This window comes from Mirounga leonina, unplaced genomic scaffold, assembly GCF_011800145.1.
Source record: "Mirounga leonina isolate KUSES-001 unplaced genomic scaffold, KU_Mleo_1.0 Mir_129, whole genome shotgun sequence".
Lineage (NCBI taxonomy): Eukaryota > Metazoa > Chordata > Mammalia > Carnivora > Phocidae > Mirounga > Mirounga leonina.
The window spans coordinates 60,225,487-60,246,405 of record NW_023270323.1 but is presented as its reverse complement, the minus strand read 5'-3'; the positions used below and the strand labels follow the sequence as shown (position 1 = coordinate 60,246,405).

General features: G+C 37.5%; 1 protein-coding gene across 4 annotated transcripts in view; it reads left to right on the top strand.

The window, feature by feature from the left end:
• The first annotated feature begins 3,821 nt into the window (after positions 1 to 3,821).
• TBC1D19 (TBC1 domain family member 19) overlaps positions 3,822 to 20,919 on the top strand; it is a 167,988-nt gene continuing 150,890 nt past the window's right edge. For 2 of the 4 annotated variants that reach the window (XM_035005184.1, XM_035005181.1), the window contains exon 1: positions 3,822 to 4,198. Coding sequence is in view for 3 of the 4 variants with exons in the window: in XM_035005181.1 (XP_034861072.1) it covers positions 4,100 to 4,198 (99 nt within the window). In the remaining variant the exon portion in view is untranslated. The remainder of the gene's footprint in view (positions 4,199 to 20,919) is intronic. The other 2 variants (XM_035005183.1, XM_035005182.1) reach the window with 1 other exon arrangement.

The following is a 20,919-nucleotide window of genomic DNA, read 5'->3' as shown; positions in this document are numbered from 1 at the left end:
TGAGTTTTATATTTAACATGAAGCCAACATAGTCCCTGAGAGTGTTCATGGAACCAATAGCCCAATCCTCCCCATTTACACATAATTGCCTGGGTCCAGAGGCAGGAAAGATGGAGAAATGGAGTATAGTGAAGGGCAGAAAAAATTTCCCTCTTCCATTCTAGGTTCTTTGGCTGGTCTAATGATTAAATTGGTTTAAGACAGATTAACAGGAGAAAAACAAACAAAATTTCATGGATAGGGGAGAGATAATGAAGACTCGAAGGGCAGCTAGTCAATTGAGGCTTATATAACATCCTGAGCTAAGGAAAGGTGTCGGGGTTTGGGGATACAAAGGGGAAAATACCAATCACAGGAAGGCAAAGAAGATGTTTAGGAAATAAAGGTTGCCTTCTTATGCAGATAAATTTCTTAGGGGAAACGATATTTCTGGTAATAGCTCTCTTCCAGGTACAGGTCCCCCTTCCAATATAAAATTAAGCAGTTTTCCTGAATCTACTGGGTTTTAAATGCCTTTAGCTCAAAGTAATCTTTATGCCAAAGAGACATATTTTGGGGTAGCAAAATCTGCTCCCCTCCAATAGCATGGTCTTCTATTCAGCTTGGGTTCAGAAAGGAGATCTGACCACCTTGTAAAGGGAGGTGGCAAGCAGAACCCTAAGGCGCTTTGTTCTTGAGGGGTTTTGTGAGCCTTCGGATTTAAGTATCTCTGGGTTTTTGCAGCTTTGGGAGCACCAAAAAGCGGGAGCACCCTGGGCAGTAGCTTTGGGGCATCAGATACCATCAAAGCAGGTAGAGCAGATCACAACCAGATTTGCTCCTAAGCACACATGTGCCACTTCCTGAGGACTCCCAGAAGTAACAGGAAGAGACTTTGAAGAGGAGCCCGAGGTCCTGTGCTAAGCATATGGGGGCTAACGATCCAGTGACAGATAACTGGTATCACAATGAGCTCATTTGTTCCCAAAGACAAGGAGGCCTGTAACATTCATGGTACACACAACACACACAAAATACTTTTTATTTAAGTAAATTCCTGACAACATAATATTCAATCTATTCTGCAGATACAGCATGCTAATAGCAGTGTCTCCTAAAACAATAGCTGAACATACTTGCATTGCAGATCCTGGAGTTTATGTAAGCCTCAGTTTTGTGTGGAGCTCACAGGGTGTTTTGGATGTGGTCCTCATCTTTGCTCATGTGAGGCCACTGGTCAGTGGCTTCCCCCACCCACTCACCCACAGTGAAATCTGACACAATATTATATATACAATAAATCAAAGCAGAGCAGATCCGAGAAAGGCAGGATTGAGCCCAGAACCTTACACATATTGGCCCAGAAGTGCCTTTGCTTCGAATTTGAGGGGATTTTGAGGAGAATTCTCTCTGCATTCATTTTACTTTTGTTCCTGTTTATATAGTTTTATTTACTCAGATGAGATTGGATTCCTTTTGCTATTCATCTCTTAGAGTGTTTTCCCAATTCCCTCCCACTCTGAGTAGAATAAGGATTTCCAAGGCAAAATTCTACTTGTGAGATGGAGATGGAAATCTGCACCTTTTGCTTTTTATTAGACAATGACTTTAGAGTAATAAAATTTCCAGATACACAGGTGGGAGTCTAAAGAGGCCCATCTACCATTATAGCTCTTTGTGTACTGACCTCACCATCCCTTTGTGACTGAGAATTTCTTAGAAGAAAGGACATTTCTTACTCATCTTTGTATTCCTTGCCTTTCTTAGCACAGAGCAAGTGTTCTGAGAAGTTTTGCTAAATTGAATTAGAAAGAGAACAGAGGGCATTCTAGAATTGAATTATAACGTAACACACCTGCTTCTATGTGTGTAAGAAACAAATCTTTAATACTAGGATTAAGTTTTGGTGTTTTTTTTTGCTTGGGCATGTCTTCAGAATCAAATCCAAACTTCTTAATTGTTGCTGTAAGACTGCAAATTATTTTCTCCTTAGAAAAAACTTTTTAAAACCTCTGTGCAAAAAATTGTGCTGGGCACTTTCATACATGTTGCTACATTTATTTACTTTCCATTCCCTTGCCAATAGCTTGGACATTATTTTTATTTACTTACCTCAATTTTAGTATTTCATTTATTCATATTTAAAAAAAAATATTTTAACACAAGGTACATCTTTCCCCAGAGTGTCCCCTCAGGTCAGTATTTTATCCTCTTGTTACAGATGAGAAAGCTGAAACTCTGACAGGGGAAGGGACCAAAGGATACACAGCAGAAAAGGAGTTAGGTTGTTTTCTGATTCCAGGTACCATGACTTTCTGCCACTCCACAGTTTCACCTTCTTTCCTCCCTATGCTTTATGACCGTTCTCAACCTAAGTGTTCTTATCTTTTTAGTTATTAACCACCTTCCCCCTTCTAATCTCAAAAGAACTCTCTCCATAGTTTTCCTTTTTTTTTGTTCGAAGTGACGTTTGTGCTGGAGATTCATGGATGGGTGGGGTGTTGGGATGGAGAGGCTGTAAAGAGTTGAGATTTATTCCTCTACAAGCTGGAGAAATTCTGAATTGTAGGGGGAATGTTTTGTATAGAAACTACGTGTTTTGTGGAGTCTGTCATTAATTGCCTTTAAGTACTTCTTCCTCCCTGCCTGCCTCTTTCCAAAGTTGTTTTTAATAAACAAACATGACCAAGTGGGTTATTTGGAATCTGTATTTGCCATCACAATATTCTGAGCAGTGGTGTTATGAATGCCAAGGTGTTGTGCATGGGTGCCAAAGGCCCCGTCCTTTAGAATTTCTATCATGTACCTGCTTTAGTCCTTTGGTGTTCAGAGTGTAGTTCCTGAACCACCAGCAATACAATCTCCTTGGAACTTGCCAGAAATCAGATTAGCAGATCCTACAAGAGTCCTGTTGAATCAGATGCTCTGATTAAAGTTTAATGTAGTTAGGCTAGAGTAGTTTTTGCAGTCATCTTGATCTGTTTTCTTGGAATCTTACCTTTGCTTCGCTTAAAAATATGCACACACACACTTGAAATTAATTCTTGATTATTTTGGTGAGGTTATTCTAACGTTTACATTATTCCACAGGTATTTTTCTAGCTGCCTTTGGGAATGCCATTCAATTAGCTAAATCTGTTTCTTCTAGTTCTACTAAAAACCTTTGATATGTTTCTTTGAAGGCAAGAACCATGCCTTATTTACCTTTGTGCCCACACCGTTTCTTGCATGTAAATGCCCAATAAGTTGAAAGCTGAATGACTTTTCTTTTTGAAAGCTGAATGAATTTTGAATAAATGATTGAATGGATGAATACATAGAAGCAGAGGCATCTAGATGTTACATCCCTTGGACTGGGACAATGTCTTAGTCATCCTTGAATTGCCAATGCTTCACAGAAGGTCTATAAATAAATAAATCCTTCTTGGTTAAGTTGTAGCTGTTTGATGAGAAGATGTTGTCTATTTCTTCCTGGCATAAGACCCCACAGAATAGAAACAGGAGAAGTGCAAATAAAACCAATTGTTAAATACAGCGCTAGCCACCTTCCCAATTGTTACCTCAGCTAATCATCACAACATCTTCCGAACTGGTGTTATTTTACAGAGATAGAAACTGAGTTCTGAAATGTAAGCACCTCACCCAAGTTTACACAGCTAGTGTCAGAGCCTGGTAATTCTTGGCCATAATTTTCCATGTAACTGTGTGTACAGCCCTGTTTCTGCAGAGATTGAAAGGTGGAGAAGGAATGATCCATTATAATAAAACACAAAAGTACACGACTCTGAATTCCCCTGGTGCATCAGAGGTACCGTATCTCCGGAGGAAAGCGCTCCTCTTGTTTCCCCTTAGGCGTACACCAAGCAGGAACAATGGAACGAAAAGCTTCCCGCAACCAGATCCTGTTTTTGCCAGCGGAACGCAGGCGCTGGGACCTTCAGCCGCCGGGGGGACCAGAGAGGAACGGACTCACGGCCCGGCGGTTGCCTGGTAACTCCCGCTAGGGGAGTCCCAGCGTGAGAAGGTCCCGGAGAAGTGTCGCTGGCCCCGAGTGGGACCCCGTAGCCCGTTCTCTCTGCGCCAGCCTGTCCCCGCGGCTTGGCGGGCTAGGGCAGGGGAAATGTTGCAGGAGGAGTCGGATCTGTCTCTCGTTATTGCCCAGATAGTCCAAAAGCTCAGGGGCTCCAATTTGTACGCTCAGTTGGAACGGCAGGCCTGGGTGAGTGAGGCCGAGCGGGAAGGGATGGAGACGGGCGGGGCCGCGGGGAAGCCTGCTCTCCGTCTGCAACCCGCTGACCTCAGCGGGAGCCCGCCCGGGTCTCCCCGGCTCCGCTCCTGGGCACGGAAAAGCTTCCCTTGCAGGTGGAAGCTCACTTGCTCAGCCTCGCGCGTGCGGTAGTAGATTTTTCAAGCAGGGTGGGGCGCACCCCGCCTTTCTTTAGGCCGGAGAATGCTGAAGCTATTCATTCATACCATAGTCCTTTTTTAAGCTGCTGGAATCGGTAGAGGTGGGTTGGGCCACGCCTTCGCTCACATTTTTCGGCCTGTGGGTGGGTTTGGACCCCCAGGTGCCTTTTTGCTTTCCGTTAGTCTATCACCTTCTTGCTCTCTATCCTCCCTGCAGTGATTTCTTCCTCTTTCTCTCCATCCAGCATTTACTGAGTATTTTCTAATGTGCTAAATTCTTTGGATGCAGAGATTGATCAGGAGATCTTTGTCCTTTTGTGTGAATGTCATATAAATGGGATCATACAGTATGTAAATTTTCGTGTCTGGTTTCGGTCACTTAGCATAATGCTTTTTTTTTTTTTTAAAGATTTTATTTATTTATTTATTTGAGAGAGAGAGTGAGAGACAGAGAGCATGAGAGGGAGGAGGGTCAGAAGGAGAAGCAGACTCCCCACTGAGCAGGGAGCCCGATGTGGGACTCGATCCCGGGACTCCGGGATCATGACCTGAGCCGAAGGCGGTCGCTTAACCAACTGAGCCACCCAGGCGCCCCTTTTTTTAAGATTTTATTTATTTATTTATTTGAGACAGAGAGAATGAGAGACAGAGAGCATGAGAGGGGAAGGGTCAGAGGGGGAAGCAGACTCCCCACCGAGGCAGTCGCTTAACCGACTGAGCCACCCAGGCGCCCTAGCATAATGCTTTTGACATTTATTCATATTGTTGGTATTTCACTACTTCTGTTCCTTTTTACTGCTGAGTAGTATTTCATGTTTGACTGTATTGTGATTTGTTTATCCATTCATTGGTTGCTGGGCATTTTCTGTTATAGTTATGGGTTGTTTCCAATTATAGAGATTATGAATAAAGCTGATATATACATTTTGGTAAAGGTTTTTGCTTGAATATTTTTTTTTTCTCTTGGATAAATATTTAGGAGTGGAATTGCTGAGTTGTATGGTAAGTGTATGTTTAATTCTGTGAGAATCTGCCAAACTTTTCCAAAGTGGCTGTATTATTTTGCATTTCTGCCAGCAATTACGAGAATTTCAGTTGCTCTGCATCCTTGTTAGTACTTGATATCAGTTTTTATTGATTAATTTTTATTTATTAATTACATTCCTCTGATAGAAGCATGGTATCCCATCGTGGCTTTGATTACATTTCCTGTATGACTAATGATACTGAACACCTTACCATAGGTTAATACCTTCTTTGGTCAAGTAGTTTGTGCAAATCTTTTGCCCATTAAAAAAATTGTGTTTGTTCTCTTATTGTTGGATTGTAAGGATACTTTATATATGACACAAGTCTTTTATCAGATAGGCATCTTGCAGATATTTTCTGCCAATCTGTGGCCTATCTTTCCATTTCCTTAACTAGATCTTTCAAAGAGCAAAATTTTTTATTTTGATGACAATTTTTTAATCAGTTTCTTCTTTTATGGTTTGTGTTTTTTGTGCCCTACCTACGAATCTTTGCCTAACCCAAAGTCTCAAAAAGTTTTTCCTATGTTTGGTTCTAGAAGTTTTATAGTTTTAGCTTTTACATTTAGGTCTGTGATCCATTTTAAGTTAATTTTTTGGTATAGATAGATTGGTGTCCAATACCACACCTATTTCCAGTACTGATTTGTTGACACACCTATCCTTTCTCCACTAATTTCATTGGCACCTTTGTTGAAAATTGATTTAGGACACACACACACACAACTATTTCTGGCTCTTTGTTCTGTTCCACTGATCTATTTGTTTTGATTTTTGTAACTTTATAGTAAGTCTTGAAATCAGGTAATTAGTGTTCCAACTTTGTTCCTCTTTTTCAAGATTGTTTTGAGTATTCTAGACCCTTTGCTTTTCCATATAAAGTTTAGAGTTCATTTTGTAAATTACTACAAAAAGTTTGCTGGGATTTAGATTGGGATTATGTTGAATATGTAGATCAATTTTGGGAGAATTGACATGTAAATAATATTGAATTTTCTGCGTATGAACATATTTTATCTCTTTATTTCTATTTTCTTTATTTTTTCTTGTCAGTGTTTTATAGTTCAGTATACAAATCTTGCACATAGTTTGTTTAGATTTTCCCCTATTTATTTTTTTCATGCTATTATAAATGCTGATTTTTTCATTTCATTTTCCAATTGTTTGTTGTTTGTAGCAGAAATATGATTGATATTTGTATATTTACCTTGTATCCTGTGACCTCACTAAACTTATTATAGTACCACTTTTTGTAGATTGCATAGGATTTTCCAAGAACATGTATCATATGTGAATAAAGACAGTTTTACTTCTTCCCTCCAATCTGTATGCCTTTTCTTTCTTTCTTTTCTTCTTTCTTTCTTTCTCCCTCCCTCTCTCTCTCTTTCTTTCTTCTCTCCCTCCCCTCTCCTCCTCTCTCCTCCCCTCCCCTCCCTTCCCTTCCCTTCCCCTCCCTTCCCTTCCTTTCCTTTCCTTTGCCCTGTTGCATGGCCTAGTGCCTCCACTGCAGTGGTGTATAGATGTGTTCTACTAGGTTGAGGAAGCTCTCTTTTATTCCTTGTTTTTTGAGAGTTTTATTATGAATGGATGGTGAATTTTGTTAGATACTTCTCTTGTATATGTAGAGATGCTCATGTGGTTTTTCTTTTTTTAATATGTTGATATGGTGAATAATAACTGATTGGTTTTGAATGTTGAACCAATTTTACATTCCTGAGATAAATTCCACTTGGTTTTGATGCATCATCCTTTATATATATATTTCTTGATTTGATCTGCTAATATTTCGTTAAGGATTTTGTGAATATTTTCATGAAAAATGTTGGTTTGTAGCTTTATTTTACATCTTTGTCTAATTTTGTTATCAGGTAATGCTGATTTCATAAATTGAGTTGGGAAGTGTTCCCTCTTTCCTATTTTGTGGAAGAATTTGTATAGAATTAATATTATTTCCTTCTTAAATATTTGGTAGAATTCCTAGTAAGGTCACTGGGGCCTGGAGTTTTCTTGGTGGGAACCTTTTTAATAAAAAATTTGAGTAAAATATATATGCAGGGCTATTCAGGTTATTCATCTTGTTGAATGTTCCATGTGCATTTGAAAAGAATGAGCATTCTGCTCTTGGTATTCTATAAATGTAGATTAGGTCAAGTATACTGGCAATTTTGTTCAAGTGAGTGTGGAGGCCTACTGAGTATGGAAGCTTCAGTCAGTATCGTTGGGAATCAAGCTTGGCTTGAGTTTTGTTATTACTGTCATTAGCCTCAGTGTACCACAGGCTTCAAATTTGGTGGGTGGGCTGCTGTAACTTTGTGCTTAGAAAGGGCCCTGGAGTACTGGAAGGTTTTTCTCAGTGTTTGTTCTACATCCTGTGCTTTCATCTGCCTCTGCTTGCCTGTGCCACAGAGAGAAATCTCTCTCCGTGCTCTTGTCTTTTCGTCAGCAGTAGAATGTTGTTTGTTACTCAGTCCTAAGCTCATAGTAGGTACAGGCATTCTCTATTCTCCTGGCCCTGTCTTAGTCCATGTGCCTTGGGAGTGGGTCTTTCTCTGTGTTTCTTCCTCTTCTCCCCTTGGCAACCAAAATGCGCCTTGTATTTGTGGCTGATAACGGGTGAAAGAGCGATTCCTGATCCTCACCAGTGCTGGCTCACCTCGGCTTTGTACTGGTGTAGGCTCCTGGGCCCCAGAGCGTTTTGGTTTTTTTACCTTCCCTTGAGCGAGGTCATTTTTGCATCTATCTCACCCCCAGAAACAATTAATTATTGCCTTGTCTTCAGAGTAGGAAGTTTTCTGGGCCCTCCCTCAGAGGTTTAAGGCCTTTTCCTCACCTGAGTGGAAAGTTAGGCAAGGTGGCACGGTTTTATGCCTGTCATGGAGTGGCAGTTTACCCCTTCTTGTGCACCTGTACCACAAAAGGGGGGCTCTCTGGAGTTCCTGGCTTTGCTGCCATTCTTTTGAATGGGCACCTGGTTAAGACTCATGGAAAAGAACATGAGAGTGTAAATTCCCCGTGTGTTTTGAGCTTTTAGTTACTCTAAACTGAAATGCTAGCTCACATACAGTCTACTACAGTTAAAAAGAGCTGATTTCTTCTTTTTTGCTTGTATGGTAGCCTCCGTTTCCTCCTGTGCTCTGCCAAAGGTGAAATAGTTTGGAGTCCCTTCTGTCCTCGGAGAGACTTGTTATTCTTTGAAACTTAATTCACTTGATTGTCCTACATCTCCAATTTTCTGATGGGTTCAAGAACAAATTATGATTTGGTAGATTATACCATTTTTTCTCATTATTAGGGTGGGAGAGACATTTTTGTACTGGCTTTCTACATCCTATGTGTTAGTAGAACTCCAATATTAAGTGTTAAAGGATTGCATCTATGTCCATGAGAAAAATTGGTCTGTAATTTTCCTTTCTTGTAATGTCTTCGACAAACTTAATATCAAGGTTATGCTGGCCTGATAAAATGAGTAGAGAAGTAGTCCCTCCTTTTTTATTTTCTGTTTGCTGAAAGAGTGTTATGAGATTGTGTTATTTCTTTCTTAGATATTTGGAAGAATTCTCCAATAAAGTCTGTGTCTTAGATTTTCTTTTGGGAAGGTTTGTTTTGTTTTTTAGCGGACTTTATTTTTTAAGAATAGTTTTTGGTTTACAGCAAAATTGAGCAGAAGGTACAGAGTTCCAGTATATTCCCCTTTCCTTTGTACACAGTTTTCCCTATTATTAACATCTTGCATTAGTGTGGTACTTTTTTACAATTGGTGAACCAATATTGATACATAATTATTAAATAAAATCCATAGTTTACATCAGGATTCACTTTTTGTGTTGTACAGTTCTAATGGTTTTGACAGATGTGTAATGTCATATATTTGCTATTTCAGTATCTTACAGAATAGTTTCACTGCTCTAAAAATCCTCTGTACCCTACCTACTCATCCCTCCCTTTATACTTCGCATGCCTCTGGCAACCACTGACTTTTCTGTCTCTATAATAGTTTCACCTTGAAGAATGTCATATAGTTGGATTCATGCAGTATGTAGCATTTTCACACTGGCTGCTTTTACTTAGTAATATGCATTATGTTCCTCTGTGTCTCTTTGTTACTCTATTGATAGCTTTTTTTTTGGAATAATATTCTATTATGTGGATGTATCACAGTTTATTTATACATTCACCTATTGAAGGACATCTTGGTTGTATCCAGGTTTTGGCAGTTATGAATAAAACTGCTAAAACATTCCCATGTAGATTTTTGTGTTGACATAAAATGCCAAGGAGGATGACTGCTGGATTGTATGGTAAGACTATGATTAACTTTGTCAGAAGTTGATGACCTATCTTCCAATGTGGCTGTACCATATTCCATTTCCATTACCAATGAACGAGTTTCTGTTGCTCCACATCCCCACCAACATCTGGTGTTACCAGTGCTTTAGATTTTAGCCATTCTAATAGGTGTATTGTGATATTCTCACTGTTGTTTTAATTTTCAATTCTTTAATGACTTACGACACTGAGCATCATTTCAGATGTTTATTTGCCATCTGTATATCTTCTTTGGTGGGTGTCTGTTCAGATCTTTTGCCCATTTTAGATTGTATGTTCTTATTGTTGAGTTTTAAGAGTTTGTTGTATATTTTGGGTACAAGGTTTTTCGTTTTTGTTTTTTTAAATCAGCTCTGTCTTGTACATATATTTTCTCCTAATCTGTGGCTAGTCTTTTCATTCTCTTAACAGTATCTTTTCAAAGAAGTTTTTAAATTTTAATGTAGTCCATCTTGTCGTTGTTTTTCTTTTATGGATTGTACTTTTGCTGTTGTGTCTAAAAATTAATTGCTAAACCCAAAGTCACTTAGGTTTTCAATTATGTTATCTTTTTTTAGAAGTCTTATAGTTCTAGGCTTTGATTTGGGTCTGTGATCCATTTTGAGTTAATTTTTGTGAAGGGTATGAGGTGTGCATATAGGGTTTTTTTTTTTTTTTTGCATATGAATGTCAAGTTGTTCGAATATAACTTGTTGACTTGTTGAGAAGACTATCTTTGCTCCATGGAATTGTCTTTGCTCCTTTGTCAAAGATTAAATGACCATATTTGTGTTGGTATTTCTGGGTCTCTATTCTATTCCATTGATGTGTTTGTCTATTCTTTCACCATTACCACACTGTCTTGATTTCAGTAGCTTTATAATAAAAGTTGGGTGATGTCAGTCCTCCAACTTTGTTCTTGTTCTTTAATATTGTGTTGGCCAGATTTTTAATAACATTAAATTTTAATAGATATAGGAGTATTAAGATTTTCTGTTTCTTTTATTGTGAGTTTTAGTAAGTTTTGTTTTTCAAGGGATCTATTTCATTTAAATGATAATAAATCAGTGGCCTAAAGTTGTTTATATTAAACATATATTTTTTTTAATGTCTGAAAATTCTATTGCAATTGCTGATAATGGTAATTTGTATGTGTGCATGTGTGGTGTGTGTGTTTGAACAGTTTTGCTAAGGGTCTCTCAATTTTGTTAATCTCATCAAAAAAGCAGTTTGGGCTTTGATGATTTTGCCTTAATTTTGGATTGTTTCTTTATTATTAATTGCCTCCTACTTTCTTTAGGATTGATTTGCTGTTTTTTGTTTTATTTTGTTTTTATTTTCTTCAAATGGAAGTTTACATCAAAGATTTGAAACCTTTCTTCATTTCTAAAATATGCATTTAAAGTTATCCCCCTAAGCACTGTTTTAACTGTGTCCCATAGTTTCAATGAGTGATATTTTCATTATCCTTTCATTCAAAATATTTCCTAATATTTTTGTGATTTTTAATTTGATGCAAGTGTTATTCTGAAGTATATTGCTTAATTTCTAAGCAGTTGAGATTCTCTATTTTTGTTATCAATTTCCAGCTTAATTTTAGTATTGTCAGAGAACATCCTCTGACTGATAAAATATTTTTAAAATTTAAGGGGCTTGCTTTATAACCCAGTGTATAATCAATTTTGCTGAATGTTCCATGTGCACTTGTAAAGAATGTGTTTACTGTCACTGTTGGGTTTGGTTTATCTCTATATGCCACTGAGGTCCACTTGTTAATTATGCTGCTTAACTTTCCTAAAATCTTATTGAGTTTTTTTCTGCTTGTTTTATCAGCTATTGAAAGAAATATGTTAAAATCTCCCACCATGATTATATATTGTTCTATTTCTTCAATACTCTCAATTTTTTGCTTTCTATATTTTAAGGCTGTTTTATTGGTTGTGTAAGATTTATATTGTGTTATCTTCCTGATAGCTTAACCCCTTAATCATTATGAAATGTCCTTTATTTCTAGTAAGTTTCCTGCCTTAGAGTCTGTTTTGTCTGATGTTAGTATAATTACACCAGCTTTCTTTAGTTAGTGGTTGCATGTTATGACTTTTCCATACTTTTATTTTCACCCTACTGTGACTGTAAGATATGTCTCTTGAAAGCTTCAGCATCATATAGTTGTTTTTTAAATGCAATCTAACAACCGTAGTCTTTTAATTGTATTATTTAGTCTATTTGTATTCAATGAATTTACTGACATTAGTCTTGTATTTGTATGTTACTGAATTAGTTTTGTATTATTGGTCTTAATATTTGTTTTTTTATTTGATCCATTTGCTTCATATTCTGCTTTCCCTCTTTTGTTTTGATTATTCAGTTATTATTCAAATATTTTATTATTTATTTTTCTCTCCATTAATGTGATAGTTATACCTTGTTTTACTGTTCTTTGAATAGCTACCCTAGAGGTTACAGAATTTATTCTTGATTAATTATAGTCTCATAAATGATCACTTTACTGTTTCCCTATTATGTAATGCTAGAACTTAGAACACTTTACTCATTTATGCCTCTTTCCTTTTGTTATTTTTGCCATGCCTTTTATGTGTAATTTAAATCCCTCAAGAGAGAGATAGTCCAAGATGGCGAATGAGTAGGAGACCTTAGTTTCGTCTGGTCCCAGGAATTCAGCTAGATAGCTATCAAATCATTCTGAACACCTGTGAACTCAACTGGAGATCTAAGAAAAGAATAACTGCAACTCTACAAGTAGAAAAGCAACTACTCTCTGCAAGAATGACAAGATGGAAAAACTCACCTCAAAAAAGAACAAGAGGCAGTACTGACTGCCAGGGATCTGATCACTATGAATATAAGTAAGATGTTGGAACTAGAGTTCAGAATAATAATTATAAAGATACTAGCTGGGCTTGAAAAAAGCATAGAAGACACTAGAGAATCCCTTTCTGGAGAAATAAAAGAACTAAAATCGGATCAAGTCAAAATAAAAAAGGCTATTAATGAGATGCGATAAAAATGGAGGCTGTAATTGCTAGGATAGGAGAATTAGTGATATAGAAGACCAAATGATGGAGAATAAAGAAGCTGAGAAAAAGAGAGATAAACAACTACTGTATCATGAGGGGAGAACTTGAGAGATAAGTAATACCTTAAAGCCAAACAATATTAGAATAATTGGGATTCCAGAAGAAGAGGAAAGAGGGAGAAGGATGGGCAGAAGGTATATTGGAGCAAATTATAGCAGAGAACATCCCTAATCTGGCGGAGGAGACAGGCATTCAAATCCAGGAGCCACAGAGAACCCCCTTCAAAATCAATAAAAATAGGCCAACACCTCAACATATAATCGTGAAACTTGCAAATCTCAGAGAGAGAAAATCCTGAAAGCACAAGAGGGCCCATAACCTACAAGAGGGTAGAAACATTAGACTAGCAGCGGACCTATCCACAGAGACCTGGCAGGCCAGAAAGGACTGGCATGGTATATTCAGGGTGCTAAATGAGAAAAACATGCAGCCAAGAATACTTTATCCAGCAGAGCTGTCATTCAAAATAGAAGGAGAGATAAAAAAATCTTCCAGGACAAACAGAAACTAAAAGAATTTGTGATCACTAAACCAGCCCTGCAAGAAATATTAAAGGGGATCCTTTAAGTGGAGAGCCCAAAAGTAACATAGACCAGAAAGGAACAAAGACAATATACAGAAACAATAATGACTTTACAGGTAATATAGTGGCACTAAATTCATATTTTCAATAGTTACTCTGAATGTAAAAAAGGCACAGGGTATCAGATTGGATAAAAAGGCAAGACCCATCAATATGCTGTCTGCAAGAGACTCATTTTAGACCCAAAGACACCTCCAGATTGAAAGTGGCGGGGGGGGGGGGTTGAAAACCATTTATCATGCTAATGGACATCAAAAGAAAGCTGGGGTAGCAATCTTTATATCAGACAACTTAGATTTTAAGCCAAAGACTAATAAAAGATGAGGAAGGACACTATATCATAATTAAGGGGTTTATCCAACAAGAAGATCTAACAATTGTAAATATTTATTCCCCTAACATGGGAACAGCCAATTATATAAACCAATTAACAACAAAATTAAAGAAACACATTGACACAATAGTAGTAGGGGACTTTAACACCCCACTCACTGCAATAGATGGATCTTTTAAGCAGAAGATCAACAAGGAAACAAGGGCTTTGGATGACATACTGGATCAGATGGACTTCATAGATCTATTCAGAGCATTCCACCCTAAAGCAACAGAATACACATTCTTCTTGAGTGCACATGGAACGTGCTCCAGAATAGAACACATACTGGGTCACAAATTAGGTTTCAACTGGTACCAAAATATTGGGATTATTCCCTGCATATTTTCAGACCACAATGCTTTGAAACTGGAACTCAATCACAAGAGGAAATTTGGAAAGAACTAAATACATGGAGGCTAAAGAGCATCCCACTAAAGAATGAATGGATCAACCAGGAAATTAAAGAATTTAAAAAATTCATGGAAACAAGTGAAAATGAAAACACAACTGTTCCAAACCTTTGGGATGCATAAAGGTGGTCCTAAGAGGGAAGTATATAGCAATTCAAGCCTTTCTCAAGATACAAGAAAGTTCTCAAATACACAACCTAACCTTACACCTAAAGGAGCTGGAGAAAGAACAGCAAATAAAGCCTAAAGCCAGCAGGAGAAGAGAATTAATAAAGATTAGAGCAGAAAACAATGAAATAAGAACAGTAGAACAGATCACTTTTTCCTCTTTTTTTCAAAAAACATATAACTCATAATTATTTTAAAGTCCTTGTTAACACCAATATCTGGATCACATGTAGATCTGTGTCTCTGGCGTTATTTTCTCTTAGCTTTTGTTTATCTGATTTTTACTATCAGCATGACTAGTAAATTTTTATTTGATGCTAGACATTGTGTGTGAAAAACTGTAAAGCCTGTAGATCTCTTACTTTCTTGAGGGTTCCCACTCCACTGGGAAGATAGTCTTGTGACTGGTTACTGTAATCCAATTAGGGAATGTTCTGGATTGAGGCTGAGTTTTAGCCTCTTAGGCTCAATCTTTCTCTGGTTCTTTCCTGGCTCTCCCAAGGTTTTCAACTAAGACTTTTATGTATTCTAGAGGTCCTTTCCCCCTTGGGACCCAAACTCTAATCTTTTTCTTGTCAGACTGCTAAAAAAACTTTTTCACAGGTTTCCTCCTTAGATTTTTAGCTTTCCACTCCACAGAATCCTAATATTCAAAAAATTTCTTGAGGACAAAACCAGCCATGTGCTTAAGACTTCCAAGTCTCTGCCAAAGCTCTCCTTATTTCTCTGTGCACTGTTGGTAGCCCTGCTTTGTACTGGGTTTGTATTGATTCTCAGCCTCTTATTCTGTGCTCAGAATAATGAAACCAGGGAAAACATGGTTATAGACACCAGTTCATCTATCAAGATTTTTCCCTGTTACTGTAGTTCTTGTTCTCTCAGCAGTTCTCTTCTACCGTCAGATAGTTGATCCCCACCCCACCCCCCAACCCCCAGGTTTGCTAGTTCTATGCAGGGATGCTGATCAGCCACCAGCTCTTCCATCAACTTGGAAATGTAAGTGCCATTTTGTGAGGACTGAAGAATATAATATGCCTGGCACATTGTAAGTGCTTAGTAAATGGAAACCTGGATATCGTTAAAGGTCCAAACAAGATGGCTTAAAACCCACGAGGCTTCTTATGGCCCTTAGAAAAATGGTCAAAATCTTTGATCATGCCCACAAAGCTTGGAAGTACTGTTCTTCACTCTACTCTTTCAGCCAAGACCATTTAATCTCTGTAGGTCTTATATAACCTCCCAGTTTAGTGGCCTGTAGTACCTGGGACTTTTTTTGGGGTAATATTTATCATACCTGTATTTATTTTTTAATTGTCTGCTTTCCCCATTAAAGTATAAGTTTCATGAAGGCAGGAAGAGAGTATGTCTTCATTGTTTTGTTGTATTTTACACCTACCAAAATGACTGGCATGAGTCAGGTGCTCAATGTGTATTTATTAAATGGAATAAATCCAGATTCTTCTTCTTTAATGTTGATTATAATGGTATATATGGAGTATCTACTACTTTACTATGTGATAAAAGATTACGGAAAGCATCCTTACCATTCAGAGTTTTATGTGGGACTCTGCTTTTCTTTGAAAAGGTTTTTTCCTTTAAATATTTCTTTTTTTCAAACTTGAGATCTAATAAGTTAATAGCTGTTTCTCAATTTATAAGAAATATTAAAGTTCCAGAAAATAAGCAGCAATGACAAAACTTTGTTTTTAAAGCTTTTGTATTTCAAACTGCAGGTAAGAGATTAAAGACCTGTGTATAGTATAACCTTATTTGGAGATTACCGCCCTGAGGAAGTATTTTTGTTGCTTTCTATTTTGAACTCCACTTATATTAATTAAATATGATTATTTGTTTGATTATTCAACAAGTATTTATTGAACATTTAGTATATGTTAGGCACAATTCTACTCCCAGGGGATATAACAGTGAATAAAATAAAGTTCTACCATCATGGAGAAATGATAGTATTACAAATAAATACAGGCCCACAATCCCTTATCTAAAATCTGGGGGCCAGGTATGTTTTGGAATTCAGATTTTTTTCAAAATTTAGAAGGGTAATTCAAGCATGTTCTATATTATTTAATATCTCTACCATGGTCTTGTAGCACCTTGTAATTATACAAATTAATATTTCTGCAACAAAATGTATGAATTTTCACACTAAATGTGATAAGTAAGGACTATAAATAGTCTCATGTCAATTCAGGTCAGATCAGATTTTGCTGCCAAATGAGTTCAAGTCAAGACTGATTATTCCACCAATTTAGTTATGAAAAAAACTTTGGTTTTCAAGGAATTTAAAGTAAAGGATAATGTATCTGCAATATAACATCAGTTAATTGCTTTGATATAATAAAAAATAGGGAAAGGGAAGAGAAAAAGATAAAGCAGGGTAAGGAGATGATTACATGGGAACTCAACTTATATTTGGCTGGTTCTTAAGATACATAAAGTAAAAGATCTATAATATTATAGATTGATACTTTAAAAGAATGTAATTATAGATCTTTTAATATTAATACAAGCTTGAACCTGAAAACATGTGTTAACAACTTTGCCTTAGCTTATATCCACTACTGCAGACATTTAATAGAAATAAGCTAACTCTTTTTTTTTTCCAAAGATTTTATTTATTTATTATTTGAGAGAGAGAATGAGAGGGGGAGGGTCAGAGGGAGAAGCAGACTCCCCGCTGAGCAGGGAGCCCGATGCGGGACTCGATCCTGGGACTCCAGGATCATGACCTGAGCCGAAGGCAGTCGCTTAACCAACTGAGCCACCCAGGCACCCTCTCTAATTCTTTTTAAACTGCTACTGCAAATAAGCTAACTCTTAAAAGGCAATGCTACAATCAGTCTTAGTAACATACTTTTAAACAACTGGCTACTTATTTGTTACATGCCTTTACAATTTTAATCATGAGGGCAGTTTCGTGCCACCAGCCTTTTTCTGTACTGTCTTCATTTTGTCTGTTTGGGTATACTCTGAAAGTGCTAGAGCAGTATTGGTTCAACTTAATTAGAAAAATAAAATCACACAGAATATTTCAAAGAGAAACAAATGATTTTTAGACTCCCCCCCATTAGCACCTCTTTTTTAATAGTATAATTAAACTGTATTTTAATATATCCTTTTGTAGATTAAAGTTTAATTATCAAGATCTTAGTGTGATAACATGGAATTTTGTGTTTCTGGAAAGGGGTGGTGTTTTTTGATTTCTGAGTTTTCTTGAGTTACTTTGTTATGAAGTCGACCTACATCTTAAAATCGAATTTGCTCACTCATCCTCTAAGCATAATAACCTAATCTAAATTTGATGTTTAGCACAAAGATCAACATTGTTATTTTGTATCATTCATTATTTGTATTTAAAATGGATGTTGTGTAAAACCTCACATGTTATTTCCATTCCATTAAGTGTTTAATAAGTCTTTTTTTTTTCTTTCTTTCCTGGGTTTTAATCATGATATTAAAAAAAAACTGGCAAACACAGAGAATGATATAACAAACATCTAGCTCCTAGACCCAACATGTCAGCAGTTTTCTAGTTTTGTTTCAGATTGGAAAAACAGCAGTCCAGATCCTGGTGGCTCTCTAGGCCTCTCCTGCCCCCTGTCTGGAGGCAGCTGATGTTCAGAGTGGCGGATGTCTTGCCGGCTCGGTCTTTATCATTTAACGGTGTGTGTAGGTCTTGCATACACAGCACATGTTCTTATCTTGTGTGCCTTTAAATATTCATGTATAAGTATCAGAGCACAACATTAGTCCTTCAATTTGCTTTTTTCCACATTCCAGCCTGTTTATCCTTGTTGATGCGGGCGAGCCTACCCCGTCCATTGTAGCTGCTGTACGGGTTTGTATTGAATGAGCGGACCCGTTACTTAGCCATTCCTCTACTGATGGACATTTAGCTTGCTTGCAAGTTTTTCTAAACTCAATAATGCTGCGAGGAACATTCTGGTAAATGTCTCCTTGCACCGTGTAACTCATGGTCATCCTCACCCGCTGTGTCAGCACCACCTGGGACTGTGTTAGAAATGCAGACTCCCAGCCCCCACCCAAGCCTGCTAAGCCAGAATCTGTGTTTTAACAAGTTCAGGAGATTTGCATGCACGTTCAATTTTTGGTTTTTCTTTTTTGCATCATTTTATTTAATTTTTCAAATTATCATGTAGTAACATTGATTCATTGACTTTTTTATTGTGGTAAGATATGCATAATACACGAGTTGCTATTTTAACCATTTAAAAAAAAAATTTGTTATGTTATATTAGTCACCATACAATACATCATTGGTTTTTGATGTGGTGATCCACGATCCATTGCTTTCATGTAACACCCAGTGCTCCATGCAGTACGTGCCCTCACTGGGCTAACCAGTCCCCCCTCCCCCCTCCCCTCTAAAACCCTGTTTTTTTCTCAGAGTCCATGGTCTCTCATGGTTCATCTCTCCCTCCAATTCCCCGCCCCCCTTTTTTCCCTTCCTTCTCCTAATGTCCTCCATGCTATTCCTTATGTTCCACAAATAAGTGAAACCATATGATAATTGACTTTCTCTGCTTGACTTATTTGACTTAGCATAATCTCCTCCAGTCCCATCCATGTTGATGTAAAAGTTGGGTATTCATCCTTTCTGATGGCTGAGTAATATTCCATTGTATATATGGACCACATCTTCTTTATCCATTCATCTATTGAAGGGCATCTCGGCTCTTTCCACAGTTTGGCTATTGCGGACATTGCTGCTATGAACATTGGGGTGCATATGGCCCTTCTTTTCACTACATCTGTGTCTTTGGGGTAAATACCCAGGAGTGCAATTGCTGGGTCATAGGGTAGCTCTATTTTTAAATTTTTGAGGAACCTCCACACTGTTTTCCAAAGTGGCTGTACCAACTTGCCTTCCCACCAACAGTGTAAGAGGGTTCCCCTTTCTCTACAACCTCTCCAACATTTGTTGTTTCTTTCCCTGTCCATTTTTGCCATTCTAACTGGTATAAGGTGTTACCTCAGTGTGGTTTTGATTTGGATTTCCCTGATGGCTAATGACGATGAACATTTTTTCATGTGTCTGTTAGCCATTTGTATGTCTTCTTCAGAGAAGTGTCTTTTCATATCTTCTGCCCACTTTTTGACTTGATTATTTGTTTTTTGGGTGTTGAGTTTGAGAAGTTCTGTATAGATCTTGGATACCAGCCCTTTATCTGTAGTGTCATTTGCAAATATCTTCTCCCATTCTGTGGGTTGCCTCTTTGCTTTGTTTACTGTTTCCTTTGCTGTGCAGAAACTTTTTATCTTGATGAAGTCCCAAAAGTTCATTTTTGCTTTTGCTTCACTAGCTTTTGGAGATGTATCTTGAAAGAAGTTGCTGTGGGCGATGTCAAAGAGGTTACTGCCTATGTTCTCCTCTAGGATTTTGATGGATTCCTGTCTCACATTGAGGTCTTTCATCCACTTTGAGTTTATCTTTGTGAATGGTGTTAGAGAATGGTCGAGTTTCATTCTTCTGCATGTGGCTGTCCAATTTTCCCAGCACCATTTATTGAAGAGACTGTCTTTTTTCCATTGCTTGTTTTTTCCTGCTTTGTCAAAGATTATTTGACCATAGAGTTGAGGGTCCATATCTGGGTTCTCTGTTCTGTTCCATTGGTCTATATGTCTGTTTTTGTGCCAGTACCATGCTGTCTTGGTGATCACAGCTTTGTAATATAGCTTGAAATTGGGCAACGTGATGCCCCCAGCTTTGTTTTTCTTTTTCAACATTTCCTTGGCGATTCGGGGTCTTTTCTGATTCCATGCAAATTTTAGGATTGTTTGTTCCAGCACTTTGAAAAATGTCATTGGAATTTTGATCGGGATGGCATTGAAGGTATAGATTGCTCTTGGTAGCATAGATATTTTAACAATGTTTATTCTTCCGATCCATGAGCATGGAATATTTTTCCATCTTTTTGTGTCTTCTTCAATTTCTTTCATGAGTGTTTTGTAGTTCCTAGAGTATAGATCCTTTACCTCTTTGGTTAGGTTTATTCCGAGGTATCTTATGGTTTTTGATGCTATTGTAAACAGAATCGTTTCTCTAATTTCTCTTTCTACAGTTACGTTGTTAGTGTATAAGAAAGCAACTGATTTCTGTGCATTGATTTTGTATCCTGCCACATTACTGAATTGCTGTATGAGTTCTAGTAATTTGGGGGTGGAGTCTTTTGGGTTTTCCACATGAAGTATCATGTTGTCTGCGAAAAGAGAGAGTTTGACTTCTTCTTTGCCAATTTGAATACCTTTTATTTCTTTTTGTTGTTTGATTGCTGTTGCTAGGACTTCTAGTACTATGTTGAACAATAGTGGTGAGAGTGGGCATCCTTGATGTGTTCCTGATCTTAAGGGAAAGGCTCTCAGCTTTTCCCCATTGAGGATGATATTCGCTGTGGGTTTTTCATAGATGGATTTTATGAACTTGAGGAATGTTTCCTCTATCCCTATACTCTGGAGAGTTTTAATCAGGAAAGGATGTTGTATTTTGTCAAATGCTTTTTCTGCATCAATTGAGAGAACCATATGG